At 35.0% G+C, this 22538-nt stretch overlaps 1 protein-coding gene across 1 annotated transcript; it reads left to right on the top strand.

The window, feature by feature from the left end:
* Window positions 1–1299: 1299 nt before the first annotated feature.
* Window positions 1300–19252, top strand: LOC121733505 (monocarboxylate transporter 10). The gene is made up of 3 exons (XM_042123768.1): window positions 1300–1953; window positions 17285–18373; window positions 18539–19252. Exons 1-2 carry the CDS (start codon window positions 1686–1688, stop codon window positions 18343–18345), a joined length of 1329 nt encoding a protein of 442 aa, XP_041979702.1. The 5' UTR covers window positions 1300–1685; the 3' UTR covers window positions 18346–18373; window positions 18539–19252.
* The last annotated feature ends 3286 nt before the right edge of the window (window positions 19253–22538 follow it).

Here is a 22538-nt window from a genome sequence, read left to right as displayed (position 1 = left end):
TGTTTTAAAAAATCAATATCAAAATTGCTTTATTTCTGAACAAATCTAAAATAAAATATATTTTCAGAATACATGGTGCCTACCACCGGTTCGGTAACTAAGCCGACGAGAAGAACCGGCGTAAGAAACTCGCACGCCCACTTTTTAGCAAAAAAAGTGAGAAAAAAAAAATCTTTTAAAACAAAATTTACAATGCTGTAACTAAAAATTATACAATGTAAACATAGATAGATACATAATAATTGTAAGTCATGTAGAAGTAGCCTTGCAAGCAGTCATTCAGCATTCTACTCCCAAGATGTGCCATCAATTATGAAATAATTTTGGCTTTGGCACAAAACGTTCTTTGACTACTTTTTTAAATTTATTAATCGAAAGATTTTGAACGTTTTCTGGGACCATATGTTCCCATTTGAATATCAAGGAGTCACTTCGATTTCTCATTGTTTCCATCACCAGACCACCACTTTTGTGAACATGATACCTACTCGGAACAATACAATGTACAGCAAAAGAAAAAATTTGAAAATCGGTTCATAAACGGCGGAGTAATCGTTGAACATACATAAAAATATATCCACAGGCGAACGTCTAGACTCCTCCTGTTTGGAAGTCGGTTCAAAATAATTGTAATAAAATATTATGATATTTTATAATATGTATTTAATTTAAGAATAAAATATAATATACTATGTGTGTTGTTTACTTTCAACGTTTACTTTCAATGTAAGGACTGATTTACCAGATAGATTTTATCTGAGTAATAAATAAGTAACTTTATAATGTGTTATGTGTAAATTATTTACCCCTATAAGAACCTCATGTCATAACATATCCGACGATTGAAAAATAATTCCAAAAGAAAATGTGTATCTACTTTTCAATCGTCACCTTTTTTTGCCAATTAAAATTTATGATACCTAATTTGAAATACAAATCTATCAAAGTTGCATATTATTTATTTCTTATAGAAACTCAGGTAAAATAACTCGAACGGACTAAACTATCGATAGCAAAATACTATACTATCGATAATAAAATATACATCACTAGCACACGCACACATTGACAGATCAAAAAGGGTCACGCATTTTCGAGTTGTCAGGTGGTCTTTACGACAGTATATATTATGTCTATGTATATATTATAGAATATTGTTTTCCCGCCATAATATACTCGACACTGGCCATGGTTAAATAGCCGAAGTGCCATTATAAAATAAAAAAAATGTCATTTGTTGTGCATTTGTCATTTTTAACTGCCAATGTCAAAGTAGTGTCAAATTGTGAATTCACATTTTACGTTTGTGCCTTGATAGTTGATTTAAAAATTCATTTAATTTAGAATGAAACTCGCCTGCCTAGCTCTTTGATCTTTCAGAAAATATTCATTCGTGATAATAGATTCACGCTCGCGGCTCGCGTGCCGTTCTGTAGTGTTCTAACCTACTCGTTTTGTTATTAGTTTCGTCACTTCACGATAGTTCAATAATTGTACGAAACTTTTCAAATTTTGAATGAAATATGCACTAAATCCTTTTAAAACCCCTAATAAAGTAATATATACATTACCGGCTTCGTATTAGACGTATAAAAGTAGTGAAGATGCAACAACTTATGTGATTTCATAATTTTTGCCGAGGGATTGGAAAACCGAAGAAACCGAAACCTAGAAATATCACAAAAATGAGGGAAACAATACCAATGGAAGATAATGAGTTGCTGGAAGCAAATAGGACAAGCAATGGAGTAAAAGCTGAGATTAATGGCAAGGCCACTAGCAGCTATTCACATGAGCCTCCAGATGGTGGTATCAGAGCTTATTCAATAATTATTGGGTCGTTTTTGACGAATGGCTTATTGTTTGGAGTGATCAACTCATACAGTGTTATAGGTGATGAGCTTTCCAAGAGACTGCTAGTTCAGAATGTGACCAACTATGACACCAGATCAGGTATAGTTTAAATATTTCTAATATTCATATTTTATTGTATTTTATTACTTACTAACTGTACACAATTTTTAGTTCTTAAAATCTCTATTTAAACTTTGGTTTCAAATGTTATTTCTATTTTACATCATACTTATTTTATTTTTTGTTTAAATCTTTTCGACCTTTTTATTTATAATATATTCATTGTTTTATAATACTAAATTGTTTTCAACTGCAGAAAAGTTTTATTATGTCTTATAAATGGTATAGCCAAATAATTATTATTGACACTACACACAAATCACATTATTATTGATAAAAGATGTAAAACAAAACTGACATTCAAACAAATTGATACGAATAGTGATAATAGTACCTAAACAATATTTGTGTTAGATAAAGTGTGACCTATTGATGAAAGAAAATATATTTTTATACCATTCAGAATCTATGCATTCAAGCAAGTAATTTTATTACCTTTTAAGATGAATTGGAAAACAGGTTTATTTGATATTTCACTCACATTTTATTTTCTGACCATAGATAAATCAGTTGGCTCCTAATGAGCCATTAGGCGTAACCCCATTTAAATTCCACATCTTAAGATTGATTAATTAATTGCACAATATTTTCTCCATATACCTCTTAATTTTTTATCTAGTTATCTAGTTAAACTTGATTATTCCAGCTCTATTAAATGTGTGTTGTACAATTATTGTGTTTTAACTGTTGTTCGTAAGAAGATGAAAAACATCTAAATGGGTGGTTTCACAAAAATAGGGAAACTTTGTTTCCGCAGCACATTTCAGTTAAAATCAATACTAATTATTTAATACCACAATTGCTAAATAATAGTTTACAATGTGTTTAATTTATCCCCTAAATTATGTTAAAAGTAACATTATATTATATATTTAAAATCTGTTTTATATGTCCCAAATGTCAGGCCCTAGGCGTGTCCGTTCTCCGAAATTTTGTGTTTAGGAATCCATATTTAAAAAAGTACTATGTTTGTACTTATTTTCATTAATATTTTTTAAAATGTTTAAGTACTCGCAGCTAATTATGTGAGTATTTTGTAGTTAAAATAAACAATAATTATTTTTTCTTGAATGAATTTAGTGTCCTCAACTTTATTCGTCAGGCCCTAGTCACTTACGAATTTTAAAATTTCGCGACACCATTAGAATGTACGTTAAATATTATTGGTGAATTTTAGAGTATTACATGAAGTTATTCTCTGACAACACTCGCTCTGCAGCAGTCACTTTATAAATCAGTGCAAAATGAAAGTTCATGGGCCACCACGTGGTAATTCCAGTCACTTGTTCAATCCCTAGATAAGTAATTTTGTTGTTTATTGATATTAAATTCTTATGAATTAATCAATATTTATAAGTAATACGTCGGCATTGTTCGCAATATCATATTAGACTGCCAAATGTAATTTGCAACAGAATTTTAAGTTCAATTTTATTCCAAATAATCAGTCCCTAGACCATCAGGCCCTAGCTTCTAAAGGCGCTCGGACTGACGTTTAGTGAAAAGATCGGTACTATAACGAAATATATATATTACTAGCTGTTGCCCGCGACTTCGTCCGCGTTAGCATAGTAGATCACATCCCAAGTATTATATTTTATTGTACAAAAATATTCAATATACAGAATTGACTTTCCTACGATTTTATTAGGTATAGATGTTCCGCGCGGCTTCGCTTGCGTAATTTAGGAATTTCACGCAACCGTACATTTTGCAGCAAAAAATAGCCTATGTCCCTTCACGTGGTCTATTCTTCATGTTTGCCAAATAACATAAAAATTGCTCCAGTAGTTCATAAGATAATAAGCAATTCCATATAATTTTCCCCGTTTTTTCCACATTTTCGTCTATTTCTTCGCTCTTGTTAGTCTTAGCGTGATAAAATATAACCTATAGCCTTTCTCGACAAATGGGCTATCTAACACTGAAAGAATTTTTTAAATCGGACCAGTAGTTCCTGAGATTAGCGCGTTCAAATAAGCACTTTCATATAATTTCCCACGTTTTTTCCACATTTTCCTCTATTTCTTAGTTCCTATTAGTCTTAGCGTGATAAAATGTAGCTTACAGCCTACCTCGATGAATGGGTTATCTAACATTGAAAGAATTTTTGAAATCGGATAAGTAGTTCCTGAGATTAGCGTGTTCAAATAAGCCCTTTCATATAATTTCCCCCGTTTTTTCCACATTTTCCTCTATTTCTTCGCTCCTATTAGTTCTAGCGTGATAAAATGTAGCCTATAGCCTACCTCGATGAATGGGCTATCTAACATTGAAAGAATTTTTCAAATCGGACCAGTAGTTCCTGAGATTAGTGCGTTCAAATAAGCCCTTTCAAATAATTTCTCCCCGTTTTTTCCACATTTTCCTCTATTTCTTCGCTGCATTTATACTTAGCGTGATAAAATATAGCCTATAACCTTTCTCGATAAATGGGCTATCCAACAGTAAAAGAATTTTTCAAATCGGACCAGTAGTTCCTGAGATTAGCGCGTTCAAACAAACAAACAAACTCTTCCCAATTATAATATAGTATAGATTATAATATTAGTATAGATAAGAAGTTTCGACCCAGTGGTCCTAAAATAATATAAAATCGGCTAAGTGCGAGTCAGACTCGCGCATGAAGGGTATAAAGTTGTCAGTCCCTAGATGCCTAAAGGCCTATGGGGGATTTTGTATGGACCCCGTCCCCACCCTTCAACAGTCATGGGATGCATCTCGATTTGTTCACTGGGACCCAAAAAAGTCTTAAGTACCAGTGTCAGTTTCAAAATCAATGGGGTTTATTAAAAAAATAAACTTTTCTCCAAAAAAAGTTGTTTATTTTTGAACCAAAAAATACTTTTTTCTACAAACAAAAAGCATATCAGGGTTCCGTAGTCAACAAGGAACCCTTATAGTTTCGGTCTGTCCGTCCGTCTGTGTGTCTGTCTGTCTGTCCGCGGTTTATCTCAGAGACTATAGGTCCTACAAAGCTGTAATTCGGCTTGTATACATATTATCTTAATGATGGCGACAAAATGGTACTTATGTAAAATCTTTTTTTTATGGTACCATCCCATACACATCAAGCGGGGGTGATTTTTTTACGCGTTCATCCTATCGTGTGGGGTGTCGTTACGGGTCGGCGTCGGGTACGTTTTTAAAAAATATTATTCAGAGTATCCAAAGATCATTTTCCGATTTAGGGATCCACTTGTGAAATATGAAGTTTTAAAGTGGAAAAATCGTTAGAGTCCAGTGTCCCCCCTTCCACTAGCTCAAATTGTTTTAGCTCAGGTTTCAGGCTCAGGTTTAGCTGTTTAGCTCAGGTTGCTTCTGGAAATGTGGAAAAATTCGTAGGAGATATTATGCTGACTTTAAAGGAAAACTATCACGGCTAAGAAAACTTCTTATAATATAAATATAAATAAGTAATTGAGTAATAGTCGATCAACTAAAAAAATGTATTCGAAGAAGTATAAAAAAACTTTTCGTTCAAACTCTTTTGAACGGAAGTGCTGATATGGTATTGTTGGTAGTGAAAAACACGTTACAAATGTACATTCATTGGCGATACAAAAATTATCAAAAACTAGCGGTACTACACAGCCCTATATTGCGCGTGACCCGATACGTACTGTGCTGGTTTTTAATTTCATGTACAAACAAATGACGATTTAATTGAAGACAATAATATTTATATGATCTCCATATTTTAACACTATTTGCACATTAAAGAAATGCGTATGTAAAAGAGAAAAAATAAAATAAAAACAATATAAGGCCTCGTTACCATCAAACACGGCGTGGCATCGTCACCGTGCCACGATACGACGCCGCCGCCGTGACACGTGACGCGTGTTAAGACTTCCGGTGCCACGAACAATGCGCCGCCCCGTGGCCCATTGATTGAAATCTGACAATATTTCCACTACGCGACTTTGTTTGATAGGTACCTATTTCACATGCCTCGTTTAAGTTTGGAACGCCATTTTTCGGAAGTTTCACCCTGAATAGGGGCGCGCGGTGAACCGTTCCCGTCACCGGGACACTGTCCGGCGTCGCACCGTGTCAGGGTGACGGCATCGTGTCATGGCACGATGACGACGCCGCGCCAAGTTTGATGGAATTGCACTGTAACCCCACGTATTTGACAGATGTCGCCATAGTAAAAAAATCTCTATTCTAGTAGATCTTTCGAATGACACCTGTTTCTGCTCTGTTGGTTGGTGGGGACGTTTCTTCTCATAGTCCTTAGCAAAACTCTAAAAAGTTCCTAAAATAAGGCATAAAGTGACTGGCCCTTTTAGATAAGACACAATTAATTGATTACCTATCATGTACACTAACAGGGAATTCAATAACAAATTAAATATGATGAAGACAAAATACCATCAAAAGTTGCCCTATTTTTGTGAAAGCACCCAAATAATATAAAATGATTTATGATGTTATATATGAATTTTAAATATGACACATAAAACCTTGTAAAACTTCTTTTTAAAATGGTACTTATATTACAATTTAACAGTTGAAACTGTCTTTATTTTACCACTACTTTTTGTAAGTCTTTTAAATAATGATTTAAATAGTGATTAATTACATATTAAGCATATTAAGCATATATTAATCTTTGTTTGGTCTAGTGTAATATAACCCTATAAGTTCATAAGGTTATCTTTTATTTATTAACATCCAAGTAAATGTACTAGTTTTCAATGTAAATAATAATGGTGTAAGCAACTATGTTAATTACATCATACTTTGTTGTTTTTGTTGAATATAGCCTAGTCAGCAATAGGATGTATTTCAAAAAGGGAAGTGTTAGGGCAAACATAAGTATTTTTAAATAGAAATACAAAAAAATAATAATAATAAAAAAAAATCCACAGCCAAACATATAATAACCTCCTCCTTTTTGGAAGTCGGTTAAAAATAGAACATCAATTCATGCATTAGGATATTGAGTTTTGTCTTTTGAATAACTGAGTAAAAAGTTTAACCTATAAGCCTTTGTTACCTTGGCTATAAATAAAGAATACTTTCACAACTCATTTATCAAAATCGAATCGTTCCGTTGGAAGAGACGCGCGTGAGTATGGAGGAATTGGGCAAAGAAGCACGCTACATTCGGAAATCATTACCCCACTATTTATGTTCGTAGTCGAGTAAACTATTGTTTTTAAGTCCTTATGATAAAGCTTCTCAGATCATCTCGAGATATTCGCGCAAACTCGCGGAAGGCAATTGCAGACGCAGCATAATAAAATATGTCATAAAATACAGTAAAGTTCTGTCTTTAAAATCAAATAAACTAATCCGAGATAAGTTCAAAACGTGCGACCTACACACTACACTAGGCCGAAAATACGCGGCCGAAGTTCGGCAAGATTACGCCTGCAATGTATTTTTAATTACCGATGACACACCATATCGAAATTACGTCGCATTATATATTGTAGGCGTAGCGAATTGTAAGCGTAATCATGCCGAATTTCGGCCGCGTATTTTCGGCCTAGTGTGTTTAGACACTAAAGGTGTAGTTGGTAGCCTGCTACATGAAGCGGCAGCAGACGACGTGTCGTCGCGACACTAGGTTTCTATAATGTATGTCTATGAATAAGTGTCGCTAGCTTCGTGTCGCGCTGCCGGCTGCGAAGGGTATTTCATAGAAATACATAGAAACCAGCAGTGTCGCGACGACACGCCGTCGCAGGGTGAAGCCAAACGAGCGTAATTTGTGAGTTGTGAGTCGCAGAATTTCGGCTGGCAGAAATTCTGCTGCATTCAGTTTCATATAAAAGTCCTGTTAGATTCACACGAGCGTAATTCACGAGAGAGTCATGATTTGTATGAAAATATATTTACGCGACCGAAATTCTGTGACTCACAAATTACGCTCGTTTGGCTTCACCTACTGCATTATATAGCTACTCTACTTAAAGTAAGATTACTTCAGGTAAGATGTCACATGAAATCACGGTGATATAGCTGCGTGTGCAAAATCATGTACATGTAGTTCATTATACTCGTATCGATATGTTCTACTGTAGGTATATTATTTATGTTGATACAGATTACAGACAGACGGGCCTACCGTATATAAATCCCGTTTCAATCGGGGACGCTTGCGAAAATTTATTGAATGGACAATGTTAGCTTTAAATTCCCTGCAATGTCTATTCTGGGAATCGTTTTAGACAGACGATCCTTGAAATAATTTATGGAATAGTAATATATCGGAGTGTTTCTTTAAAATGCAATCTTTTACTACGGCGAAGTCAAAGGAAGGGATTTTGGCAGTCTGTTTAAATGTGCCTTAGTTATAAGGGCCAGGCCACAACATTGCGTTCAGGCGCGGTCGCAGCCTGAAATTTTGGGGGGGGTCACATAAAAAATGTTACCGCGACATTGCTAATTCGCCAGCGACGCGGCGGTGTAGGTAGTTAAAAGACAGCTTGCAGGTCGCCAGGGAGGCGCGGGGGCCTCGGGTGGCGGGCGCGGCGGACGGGTGGGCGGCAGGGTCATCAGTTCGTTTCGTTCAGTCGAGTGTTTTGTAAAATAATTATTGTATTTTAGGTATTTATTGTTATGCTGTTACGTTGATTGTTGATTACAATTTTAATCAAAGTTTCAGTACTGCCGTGGTATGACTATAATGCCGTTATCTACCAAAACCTACTTTTGAGTTATGAGTAAAAAACGCGGTAAAACTTTAAACCTATGTAACTCCTCAATGACAAAACCGATTTGAGATCGAAAAGCACCAGAACATACATAAAAGAGATACTTATTATCTATTAATATGCGATCTTCTAGAATTTATTTATGAATTAAAAAAACCCCTTTTTCGTTTTAGTTCAACATTAATGTTTCTTTTTTTCATCTATAATTTGACTTAAGTGCCGTTACGTATACCTTAACGGCATTTTAGTGTTTCTATTCCTAATAAAAACGTTGTCTATTAAAACACTACAAACATTTTCTCATATGTTTAGCTAAAATGTCGTTATAGTACATAACCCTGATTTAGCTTAATATCAAGTAATACAGAAGTAACTTATGTTAGTCTTTAGTGCTGTTATTGGTATTTTACCGCATTTAAGTCTAGTAAACTACAAAATGTATATGAATAACTCCACTCATTGTTCCGCTAAAACGCCGTTACACTATTTACTTTTTACGTTAACGGCGTTATAGCGACAAAAAGCGAAAAATATTGCATTGTGATATTTAACTATACGGAGTTAAAGTATTAAATAGGGATCATATCTATATATATAAAAGAAAGTGTTGTTAGTTACACTACTTATAACTCAAGAACGGATGAACCGATTTGGCTGAAAATTGGTGGAGAGGTAGCTTAGAACCAGGAGACGGACATAGGATACTTTTTACAACTAGCTGTCCCGGCAACGTAGCTTGGTCGGCAAACGTTGTTTTGCCATATATATTCGCCCATTGCCATATAAAGTATACTACGTACTTAACACTTATATCTCAATGATTTCGCCCATATTAGTGCCTTATCACACTGGCGATTAGCGAGCGATTTGAAAGCGACACGACTGCGCAGCGTCGTCGCGGCATGGCGTGGACGCCATTTTGTACAAATCAATCAAATCAAATCAAATTTATTTCTGAATAAATTTAAAATAAATGTTTTCAGAATGTCCTACATGATGCCTACCACCGGTTTGGGAACTAACCCGGCGAGAAGAACCGGCGTAAGAAACTCGCACGGGGCCCACTTTTTTACCAAAAAAAGTGAGAAAAAAATTAATCTTTTAAAATAAAGTTTACAATTTTGTAAGTAATTATTATATACAATATCCACATATTGTAAGTCCTATAATAATGAAGAAGTAGCCTTGCAAGAAGCCATCCTACTCCCAAGGTGTGCCATCGTTTATGAAATCATTGACCTTATAATAGGCTTTGGCACACAAAAGTTATTTAACTACTTATTAAATTTATTAATGGAAAGATTTTGAACGTTTTCTGGGATTTTGTTGTAAAGGCGTATACATTGACCTTTAAAAGATTTACTGACTTTACTAAGTCTGATCACCGGCATATCTAGCTTGTGCTTATTTCTAGTATTCCTAGAGTGAATGTCACTTTTAACTTTAAATTTACTTATATTTTTTCTAACATATATTACATTATCCAAAATGTATTCCGACTCGCACTTGGCCGATTATTATCTATGTGCTGCATATTCAGTAGGTCTGAGAATCGGCTACTGGCTACTTTTTATATTGATAAGTGCATTTGTTCAATAAATAATAGTAAATTATTACAACTCGCGACTGACCATTGTTTGTGCGACGGGATAGCGTTGGACGTTGCCACGGTGCCATACTTATTTAGTCACTTCAATAAAATAATATGGGCGAATTGTGAAATACTTTATAAGGCAAAACAACGTTGCCGGGACAGCTAGTTGTAAAAAGTATCCTATGTCCGTCTCCTGGTTCTAAGCTACCTCTCCACCAATTTTCAGCCAAATCGGTTCATCCGTTCTTGAGTTATAAGTAGTGTAACTAACAACACTTTCTTTTATATATATAGATTATTTTTTATTTTGTAATAAATTAAAACCCATCCACCCACCCATTGAGCATCTTAGATAGCTCTATAGTATATCTGGGAGCATGGCAGTGCTCCAGCCAAGCTTTTTATCAAAGGCACGGCCGTAGCATACTTTTCTCGAAGCAGTTCGCGGCTTTTTCACACCCTCTTTATCTTCGATGTTAACAAAGCTAGGGATTTAGAATTTCGGTGACTAGGAGCAAGTATTAAAACTAGCTTAACCTCCAAATTACATAACATTTCGATAATAGTTTAATAATTAGTTACGGATGATCGAATTTACTACATTTTGTCACACACTGTCTGACAGATCATCAAAATTCTAAGGTAGAAGTACCTTAGAATTTTGATGACTTAGATTTGCAGACTTAGAACCTTGAAATTTGGTAATAAGGTTGGTCGTTATCCACAGTGAAAGGAAAAATTATGAAACTGGCCAAGTGCGAGTCGGACTGGCGTACATAGGGTTCTGTACCGTAATTGCCGAGCCACTATAATAATTATAAAATAAAGAAAACTATTGATAAATTCACTTAATGTTGGTTTAAATTACAAAATAAGTGGAAGGCTTGACTTGAATGTGATCTGAAAACTTTTTACGATAAATATATTGCATGGCTATGCAATATTTTGCTTGGCTCCTTTTTACATTGAATGTTTTGGTGGGATTATACTTACAACTGATTTGTATGGACGTTTAGCTCAGTGTACTTAATACAAATATCACATTAATTAGGTGGGTAAGAGGCACGATAACATTTCTACATAATAATATTATAATAGGGATGATGACAAGGTCAAAGATTAGCGAATTTTGGTAATGAAATAAAGAAATCACGGTAAAAAATAAGTGTTCTCAAAATTTCATCTTGATAGCATTTGTATTTTTTTTTTTTGTTATGCGCCTTCAAAGTTGGATATTCAAGTCGAATCTTTTTTCAATTAAATTTCTTAATATTTGTATACAATTCGATAACTTATGCAATTAAAAGCAACTTTTGTTATGAAATCACTTTCATAAACGCAATATTTAATATACCTGTCGAACAAAGTTGCCTCCCGATGCGTACAAACTACGAAAGACTGACGTCATACTTTCGTAGCACTTTGTATGAAGCGTTTCGGGCAGGTCTTTTTTATGAAATATTTGAATTGTCATATCTTGGTGAATTTTTAAGCTATCAGAGTCATTCTTTCAACGATGTTTCTATTTTTTAAGTGTCTTTCAACTACCGATAAGAAAAAAAATTGTCATCATGCCTATTATTGCATGCTCTTAAGACGGCCGTTTTTAAGTCTTTGTGTCTCAAATAAAAACACCCAACTAAATAAAATAAAACTTAATGAAACTACAAAATACAAATCAAGTCAAATGTTATTTTTAACATAAAATTATATTTTTAACCGACTTCAAAAAAGGAGGTTATCAATTCGACGCGTACAATGTACATGTATGTAATATTTCCAGAACTGCCCAGTTTTTGTATAATATAAAATATTATATCAATCTATGACAGCTTCTGAACAGATGTGCCAAATTTTAAAAGTGTATGTATGTATGTAGGTATGTATGTATGTATGTTTTTATGTTTGTGCACGCATATCTCCGGAACCACAAGTCCGATTTTAGTGATACTTTTTTTATTCTAGTAGGTATTGTTCAACTTAGTTTATTATTATTATTAGGAATACTGCAAGTTTGTTTTTTGAGATAGGGAATTTTAATTCTTAATTACGTAAGCGCATTCGGTAAGCGCCTGCGACGCACTGAAATCTGAATACTGATTTCACCCCTGACCCCTGACCGCGGAACTAGGATCTCACCGGGCGAGATTATTTAACGGCATTATAGCGTATTATTGTGAGATAGCGACACTTAAATCTAATATTTAATTTAAAACATGTTTTATTTTACTTTATAAATGCCGTTACTGGCTCGTAGCGTTCATTGAGTAAAAATATAAATGTACTAAATGCTAAGCTATAATGCCGTTAAGACTCGTTAGTCACATTTAAGTCTATTTTTTTCACTTTACGGCATTATTGTTTAGCAAACTTAAAATCCTGCATTAAAAAAGAGTTACAATAAAATAGTTAAAGTACTTTAATCACTTTACAGTGTACAAAATATCGTATAACGGCAATCTAGTGAAACAATCACAAGAAAAGAGTATAATAAAAATACAAGTTAATGAACATTAGCGGCTATATTGACTCCCAATATGACTTAACGTCATTTAAGCGTATTACATGCGCAAAAAAGGGTAATATAACGGCATTTTCATTAATATTATTTCCGAAACTATTCAACATATCAAAAAACCGCTTATGTAGGTCGATAGAGAATTTTTTTCTTATTCATGTACAGTCAAAACCTGAAAATCGACCAAATGTCACTTAACGGCATTTTTGTTATACCACGGCAGAGTAGTACTTTTATTGTTTTTTTTTTTACTAGCAGCTGTCCGGTTCTAGCGGCTGGAAAAGTTGGCAACCCTGGCCCTGTATCGTATCATTCCATGGTGGTATTTTAGCGTGTCCTTCATTAAAAGATAAGGATTTTTATGTTGCCAACGGCCGATGCAATTTCCGTACTGCGCACTTGCGATGCACATAATATTGTACAATATGTGTTATAATACGCAGTTATATTAAAAATTAAAATAGAATACATTTTATACGTGGGAGAAACATGCTTCGGCACGAATGGGCCGGCTCGACCGGAGAAATACCACGTTCTCACATAAAACCGGCGTGAAACAGCGCTTGCACTGTGTTTCGCCGAGTGAGTGAGGCTACCCTGTCCCCTTCCCACCCTCCCCTATTCCCTTCCCATCCCTACCCTCCCCTATTACCCTATTCCCTCTCAAAGGCCGGCAACGCACCTGCAGCTCTTCTGATGCTGCGAGTGTCCATGGGCGACGGAAGTTGCTTTCCATCAGGTGACCCGTTTGCTCGTTTGCCCCCTTATTTCATAAAAAAAAAAACATTATTATGAAGTCGTAAACAACGAAACAACTGGTGAGCAGTTAGGAAATTTATTAGACTAGTGCAAGTGGTTAGAATTAAAGTCTCTGACATCCGACTTTTGAAGTAAGTATACAATTAATAATCAAAAAACTTTTTGAAAAAAGCTTTTATTTAAACACTCTAAAAATAATTTTCTCTCTCAAATGTTTAACTATTAACTTATAACCTCAATTTCCCCTATCTTGGATGAGCCGCCATATTGGATGTAGAATGACATTACATTCGTTTTAAAGAGCCTTTTCATTTAATATCCATATTGTAGAACTGCATAGAAAATAACTAGTTCGCCATCTTGGATGGTCGGCCATATTGGATTTAGAGTGATGTCACATACAATATCATGTATTGTCATCCAAACTAAACGTGCATGCAAAATTTCAGCTCGATCGGTTAAATATATCTACTTCAAAATTGAGTTTCAAAATTTCACCCGAACAATACTTACATACATACAGATCAAGTTAAATAAAAGCTTTTAATAAAAATCTTTAATTTTCTATTGTCTTGATTAAGCTCGATTAAGATATTATAATTTACAGAGTCATTAAAAATAAACTTCATTTCTATGTATCATTTTTTGATCTCCTACTTTTATTAATTATTACAATTCTAGCTGTTCCGCACGGCTTCGCCCGCGTAATTTGGGAATTTAATGCAACCGTAGATCCGAAAAAAATTGCCTATGTCCCTTCACGTGGTCTATTCTTCATGTTTGCCAAGTAACATAAAAATTGATCCATATATAATTTACCCCGTTTTATCCACATTTTCCTCTATTTCTTCGCTTCTATTAGTCTTAGCGTGATAAAATATAGTCTACAGCCTTTGTCGATAAATGGGCTATCTAACACTAAAATTTTTTTCAAATCGGACCAGTGGTTCCTGAGATTTGCGCGTTCAAACAAACAAACAACCAAACTCTTTCGCTTTATAATATTAGTATAGATTATGATAATACATTATTATAATTATTATAAGTATAATCGTTGCGCTGAAAGTTAGTTTATCGCGTGGGAACCTACATTCTTCCGAGACAAAAAGTATCCTTTCTCGGGACTCGATTCTGTATCTGCATACCGAATTTCAGCAAAATCGGTTCAGTGGTTTGGGAGTGAAGAGTTGTCTCTGTGTTACCTCACACAGAGACAGACAGACACACTTTCGCATTTATAATATCACGAGCTTTTGCCCGCGGCTTCGCTCGCGTTAAGAAGCATTATTATATACAAACTTTCATGCCCTATTTTAACCCCTTGGAGGTAGAATTGATCAAAATCCTTTCTTAGCCGATGCCTACGTCATATCATCTACCTGCATGCCAAATTTCAGCCCGATCGGTCCAGTGGTTTAGGCTGTGCGTTGATAGATCACCACGTCAGTCAGTCACCTTTGAGTTAGATTAGTATGGATAGTGTCATTAGCCCACGTGCGTATGTAGGTCAGAGTTGTAAAATTTTAATGAATCGAGGGTGTTGTGCTTGTGACGATGATACATTCAGCTTTAGAATATTTAACTATAGTTTTAACGGCGATTCTTAAAGAGTTCGGCTATTTTCTACCATTGCAAAACATTCGATGGTAATTTTTAACCATTTGGTTGGTTGTTTCTATTATATCCTACGCGTAACACTTAGTAGGAACTTTAAGATTTCTTGATTTTCTACCATTGCAAACTGTTTTAACTAGCTATGGTTTTAACTAATGGTAGCTCCTAAAGATCATTGGTAGGGCTTTTAGCAAATATTTTATTTTTTAATGTTGCTAAACGAACACCTGGCAAGGCCTTTATGCAAAGATTTCCACTCGCTTGGTAAAAGCCTTTTGCAGAGACTTAGCTTTAGGTTACTTTTGTTAAGATATTATTATGGGCTAAATGTTACCGTGTGGTATTGTTTATTTCTATTCGCATTTGAATGTGTGATGCACGCCTGATTTAAATTGCATGAGTCGGCTTTGTTTACATTCTGATATTGTACACCTATTCTACTGCACAGTGCACAGTTACAAAGACCTGGTACACGATTTTAAAACGCGCGTCTTGGAACAATAGTTTATCTATCACGTGTTACATGTATCACATTAAATACGGTTTTTAGAGCTGTATTAATACAACATATTAGCATTTCAGGTAAAAAATATTCGTGGAGCCTTTGAGTTTTTTATTATTATATCATTGCGTGGAGCTTTAAAAATAGAAGTAAAGATATTGTATTCTAAAGGGTACGTTCAGATGACAGAGGCTAAACGCGTAATTGCAATTACATAATATTTTATTCAGATTTCAGACCGCCCACGCCCGCGTTAGCATAACGCGCGTTGAGCGCTTGTCATCTGAATAGGGATGATGACAAGGTCAAAGATTAGCGAATTTTGTTAATAAAATAAAGATATCACGGTAAAAAATAACTGTTCCCAAAATTTCAGCTTGATAGCATTTGTATTTTTTTTGTTATGCGCCTTCAAAGTTGGATATTCAAGTCGAATTTTTTTTCAATTAAATTTCTTAATATTTGTATACAATTCGATAACTTATGCAATTAAAAGCAACTTTTGTTATGAAACCACTTTCATAAACGCAATATTTAACATACCTGTCGAACAAAGTTGTCTCCCGATGCGTACAAACTACGAAATACTGACGTCATACTTTCGTAGCACTTTATATGGAGTGTTTCGGGCAGGTCTTTTTTATGAGATATATTAATTGTCATATCTTGGTGAATTTTTAAGCTATCAGAGTCATTCTTTCAACGATGTTTCTATTTTTTGAGTGTCTTTCAATTACCGATAAGAAAAAAAAATAGTCATCATGCCTATTATGAATATACCCTTAAACATTGGTTGGCGTTTTGCTGACGCACATTTTGAAAACCGAGAGTTGTAGTATAAATACTAGCAAGCGCGCTTTTTCGGTTCCTTGTCCTTCCTACCGAAGCGCACTTTAGGACATCCAATGTGCACATACTCTTTTGCTTCTAATTTTAAACATAGTATTCGTTCGAGTCCCAGCGTAAATGGAGTGTTCGCTTGTCAATTCTTTATCTGGCGAGTGACTGGCGCCAGTCATTTGAGCACGTGCTCAGCGTAGCAGACGATATCAATCTATACTATTGTATCAATTTCATTACAATATGGTTTTGCGTCTGATGCGCAATCATTGCAATGACTTTGACCATCGCTCGTTAAAGAAATTCAATTTTAATGTAATGGCCAGTCTAATCGATTATGGTGGCTCAGCATTTGATTGATTGGGTCACAGTCTCTGTCGCATTAAAAGAAATTGAAATCTTTTAATTTCGTACGTCAGTCGTCAACCAAGAATAATCAGAGCCACAAGATGGTGTTTGGTTGAATGGTTGAATAAGTAATGAAAATAAATGGAATGAATTATTCATGAGTAGGTATGCAGGGTCCAGGGAGCTATAGAAGCAAACAACTTCCTAGGTCTAACTAGGTCGACATTATCCTGCTAAGTCCCAGGGTAAAAAAATTAGGAGGAAAGTGATACAAAGTGGACCGGGCCATTTAGTATATTTTGATAAAATAGTCATCAATTTGCCAGTGTTAAATTTCCCGTCATTAAAGCCATGGCCATAGAATACATAGTCATAGAATATTATTTTAGTTAAACCCTGTCAATTACTATTTTCAGGGTGTTAATTGGTTCTATATAGGAATTAATTTCATCTGTTTGTTTCAGCTCTGGTTGGATCCTTGACTATGGGAACGACATTCCTGCTGTCGCCGCTTTCTGGAGTGCTAACGGCGATCATAGGCCTCAGAATGACCGCGGTCCTGGGAGGCAGCGTGGCAGCCGCCAGCTTACTAATTTCGTCTTTCGTAGTCAATTATGTCGATGCTCTGTGTTTGACCTACGGTTTCCTCTACGGACTGGGCGCCTCTCTTGCCTACACGCCCTCCTTGGCCATTCTAGGGCACTATTTCAAACGGCGTTTAGGTCTCGTGAACGGTATCGTCACCATAGGTAGCTCCGTCTTCACCGTCATCATCCCTCCTCTGATGGACTTCGCGGTGAGAAACTACGGCCTGGAAGGTCTGTTCAGGGTGCTGGCCGTCATCACCTTCGGTATCGCCCTCTGCGGCCTCCTGTATAAACCCATCCCGGTTGTCGTCATAGATAAATCGACGGACACGAAAGATTTGAAATCGCTCGTGAAAAAGGTTTTCGATATTCACATCTGGAAGGTCAAAAAGTACAGATACTGGGCTCTGTCGATGCCCGTCGCGTTGTTCGGCTACTTCGTTCCGTACGTCAAGTTGAAACAATTCATGAACTTGAACTTCCCCGGTAAGAACGACAATATAGCGATTCAGTGTATCGGCGCCGCGTCCGGGGTGGGTAGGCTGGTGTTCGGCTTCCTGGGGGACCGGAACGGCATCGACAGAGTGATGTTGCAGCAGATCTCCTTCTACTGCATCGGCTGCTTCACTATCCTGCTGCCGTTCGTCAGCAACTTCGCACTCCTGATCGTTATCAGTTTGTGCATGGGATTGTTCGACGGTGCTTTTATATCCCTGATTGGCCCGATCGCCATTCAGTTCTGTGGCAGCGCTTACGCCGCTCAGGCTATAGGCGGTATGCTCGGCCTGGCCGCCGTCCCGCTGTCCATAGGTCCCCCCATCGCGGCCCAAATCTTTACCATGACACATGACTTCACTTTACCTTTCGTCCTTGCGGGTATTTCGCCTATAGTCGGTGCTAGCTTGATGTTCGCTATTAGGTTCCAGAAGAAACGGTAGAAGCCTCCTAAGAAAAAAATTATGACAGGTAATTTAGTTTTGTTTTATTGAATAACTAGCTGTAGTCCAAGGCAACCTAAAATATTACACCACCTTGAATCATACATAATTTTTTACTACACTATTTTTCAAAATTTCTGCAGATTTACTCGAGACGCATTATGCGACATTCAAAAACTTTTTTTCATTCCAGGAACTCGAATACCAATTTAATGACAATATGCGGAAGTGCAAAAAGAAATACAAGAAATATTCTTAACCAGACAACACGGACGCCTCAACTGAAAAAATTAAGTATATCGCAGAATCTCCTATTAACATTTAAGTTATTTGTTATTCTATTTTATCAGATATCATATTATATATCCTATAATATAAAAGTTATCAGTGGCATGAATATGTTCTTATCTGTGAGTGACTTCAGGCGAAATCTTAATCAATCAAACTGTTTAGACGAAATCTGACCCAGATGAAATCAATATAGCATAAAACATACTTGATGTAATAGTGATATCTAATTGGCTAATTTTAATAATACATATACTTAATATTTTATCTTTTACCGCACGTCATACTGTTATGTAAATTTATATAGAATGTATATGTATTTTGTTATCGACGCCCCAGTATAATTATTGTGTATCGTTGGCATATATCACATGTGGCTATGTGGTGCACTGGGTACATAGTGAACAATATATCGAGGTTAAACAGTAAACTTATCAAACATTCTGCTTGCTATATTATTATATATGATTTTCCTCCATTATAAATATACCGTTAGTATGTCAAGCGTAACCGAGTTTTGATTTCGGGGAGGGATTAAAACTGTATTTAATCCCTCGATCGCAGATTATTGGAAATCTATTGTTATTCTATTGTTGTCGCGGTCGCGGGTGTCCTTGTGGGGGTTGATTGGTATTGTTATTTAAATAATTAATGCTCTACTTATAATATTTCAAATATCCTATGAAACTCTGGCTACACCGTTGCTATTCGGATCAAAAGTAATTACTAATTATATTATAGTAACTCCTAAAGTTTTAGTTGGATCTGCTAATGTAAGTAAGACAAATAAACGTTTCAATAATTCTAATAGTAATAGCGCCATAAAGTACAATACGCATATTTTGCCATAATCCGATATTTTTACGAAGTTTTTCCGCCTCGTTTGCAAATAAGCACATATCACCCAAAGTGATATAGAATAGTTTTGTACTCATTCAAGTTCCTACGTTGTTTAAAAACAATTCATTTGTAAATAATCTACTAAAACGTCATTTAGATAGGTTAAAAACACCGTTACTAACATAATATTTAGTAAAACGATATCTTAACCAAAAATGTCAGGGTTTATCAATGGAGCGGTGAAAACAATATTCTACCAGAATATAAATTATTATTGTGAATATTTTTACATAAAAAAGTGTTCTAGTAAACGATTTCATGTTAAAACATGTTTGTTTTGAGGTTCAAACCTATAACTTTTATTAGTGTACAGTTCTCAAGTTCATCTTATACAATGAAATTTAATTTGTGAATATCTTATTTCACCAATAATAATACTTAATTAATTAAATGTAACTACCTATCTACCTATCTATGAACCAAATCTTTCATTAAACATTTAGATAGAATATTTTCTCATTTATGTCTATTAGATTATTATTAATTTTCGAATAATATAGATATAAGTAGTATTTTTTGTATTTTTATAGATAAATTCAAATATGGAGCTTATAAATTATAATGCTGGGGTCACACTAACAAAAAAAAAAACGCAACGCAAAGGCGTAATTTTGTTTATTTATCGTAAATGCCAATATTTGTGTGGTTAAAGTGTTAAGTTTTATTTATTAGAGTTAATTTAAATCTAAGTATCCTATATTCTTGCAAGTTGCTTGCTTTAGGGTGGGTTGCACCAACTTACTTTAACTATAACAAATTGTCAAATGAAGGGTGGGTTGCACCAGAGGCGTAGTTATAGTTAAGGTTAAGGTTATCGTCAAATATGGCGTCCATTATGGACTTTTACTAGGGATTTGACAATTTATTTGACATTTTGTTCTGGTTAAAGTTATAGCTTAAGTAAGTTGGTGCAACCTACCCTAAGTCTATATTTATTATACCCAATCGAATTCCTATTTTAAATACGATTGTTCATTATACTATAATATTACTTTTATTTCTAAATATAAAAAAATGTTTGTATTTATTATTTTATCGATACTGACTTGTTGATTTTGTAACCTAAACGTGATTAAAAAGCAAAGGCAAATAAATAAGCCGACAAAATCGCGGCTTCTTTATAAATGTTTGTTGCTTTGATAACTGAAGTGCCTAAATGTGTGATAAAACTTATCGCTTCCGACATATCCTGAAAATACTTAGGTGAAAGCTAAATTGTGGCCTTTATTTAAAATTGTATGCTACCAGTTCTCACTACATTCTACTAAACGAAGTGCCAAATGTGGCCTACGATTTGTGTGTGCACACCTTTATTAATTACTAGACGACGCCCGCAACTCCGTCACGCCAAAACTCGTTTATCGCGCGGTAACCGTACATTTTCCGGGGTAATCGGTTCAGCGGTTTGAGCTTGGAGAGGTAACAGACAGACAGACACACTTTCGCTTTTATAATATTAGTATGGATGGATGCTTTCAATTAAGTACTTACACCTAGACAAAGCATGTAAGTTTGAGTTTTAGTAGTAAACCAAAGAGTTACAAAAGTACAGATTTCTTTTTCGTCACATAAATTTTAAATTGAAGTATATTATATTATTTACCTTACCTATCAGCTGATTCTGTACGGCAAACCAATCAGATATATTGTTATGTGTGTGGCTAGTATAATGGTTAATTTTAATTTATATTAAAAGCATCCAAAGAACTGATAATTTCAATATTATTTTCATAACTGCAACAAAATGGCTTTGAAATAGTACAAACTATGATAAAAAACTAACGTACCTTTTTGATATAGTTGCATTTCGTTGGTGTTCATTTTATTTCCTCAATAAATTGGTTAAAAGTATAACGTGCCTAAATATTGCATTTTAAATAATACTGCATTTTATTTTTTAATTACTTACCTGCAATTTTGTGTTATATGTAGTTCCTATGTTTTGTTGTTAAAAAATATTTATTGCTATACATATTTTATTACCTAAGAGTTATGAGCGTAGGTACTCCCAGTGTTTAATACTTGTAATTATCGATTAGACGAAAATCACGTTGATGTAGTGATTATTGTCATTATTGTAATTGTCTATTTTGTCCAATTTATAACATTAGTTCCTTACACGATCGAATAATTATGTTGTAGTTTCTATGAAGTATGAAGTAATATATTTGTTTATATAATCGAATATAATATATTTTAAATAAATTGTTAGTTTTTAAAAAGTTGTCACGAACGTTAAAAGGTGCTTTTAAACTGATTATGTCTGCTCGAGATTAAGGTGAGACTACGCGACTTTCGTTTTACAAACGTGAATCAGACGTTCAACAAACGTCAGTTCTATGGAACGTAAATTTTCGCGTCGTTCGTGTCCATTTATTGCGGTCTCGCCTTTATGAGAATTATTGTGCATGCGAAGAATAGCTAATGCAAAATGTGCTCTACACTTGCATAGTTCGTGCATAGTTTTTGAGCTTAGTAGCTAGGATGACAACAGTATTTATGCGTTGTGCGTACCGTACGTACAATGTACCACCGAAGAAATTGATTCATAGGCAGTTGACGGACCTACGTCAATTGGTCGGATTGTGTCAATTCAATGTTGGCTGTGAACTGTGATCTTTCGGATGGGTTTTAAATAACGCGACCAAAATTTCATAGATCAGCTATTTGCCTATGAATTAACTTCTTTGTACAATGTATCTACATCTTGCCTTGATGCCTCATTGTTTTATACACTAAGACTGGATTGCACCAACTAACTTTAACTTTAACTGTAAATTTAACTTTATTTTTAACTTTAACTACAATGCAAAATGTCAAATATTTAGTTAAAGTTAAAAATGGACGCCATCAAGACGCCATATTTAACCATAACCATAGAGCTTGACAAGGTTTTAAATGCATGTGGCGAAAAAAGGAACTATCGCTGTCATCATACAAAAACGCCATTTTTGACAGTTCTGCTTTACCAGCAGCGCCCCCGCCCACGTTCATTAATAACCTTG

The sequence above is a fragment of the Aricia agestis genome, chromosome 14, assembly GCF_905147365.1.
Source record: "Aricia agestis chromosome 14, ilAriAges1.1, whole genome shotgun sequence".
NCBI classification, from domain to species: domain Eukaryota; kingdom Metazoa; phylum Arthropoda; class Insecta; order Lepidoptera; family Lycaenidae; genus Aricia; species Aricia agestis.
Note: the sequence above shows the minus strand (reverse complement) of the source record. Positions and strands in the feature narration are given on the sequence as shown.

Coding starts and splice junctions, on each gene's coding strand:
- LOC121733505 (XM_042123768.1), top strand. CDS start 1,686: ATGAGGGAAACAATACCAATGGAAGATAATGAGTTGCTGGAAGCAAAT. Junction 1,954..17,284: donor CAACTATGACACCAGATCAG/GTATAGTTTAAA, acceptor TGTTTGTTTCAG/CTCTGGTTGGATCCTTGACT.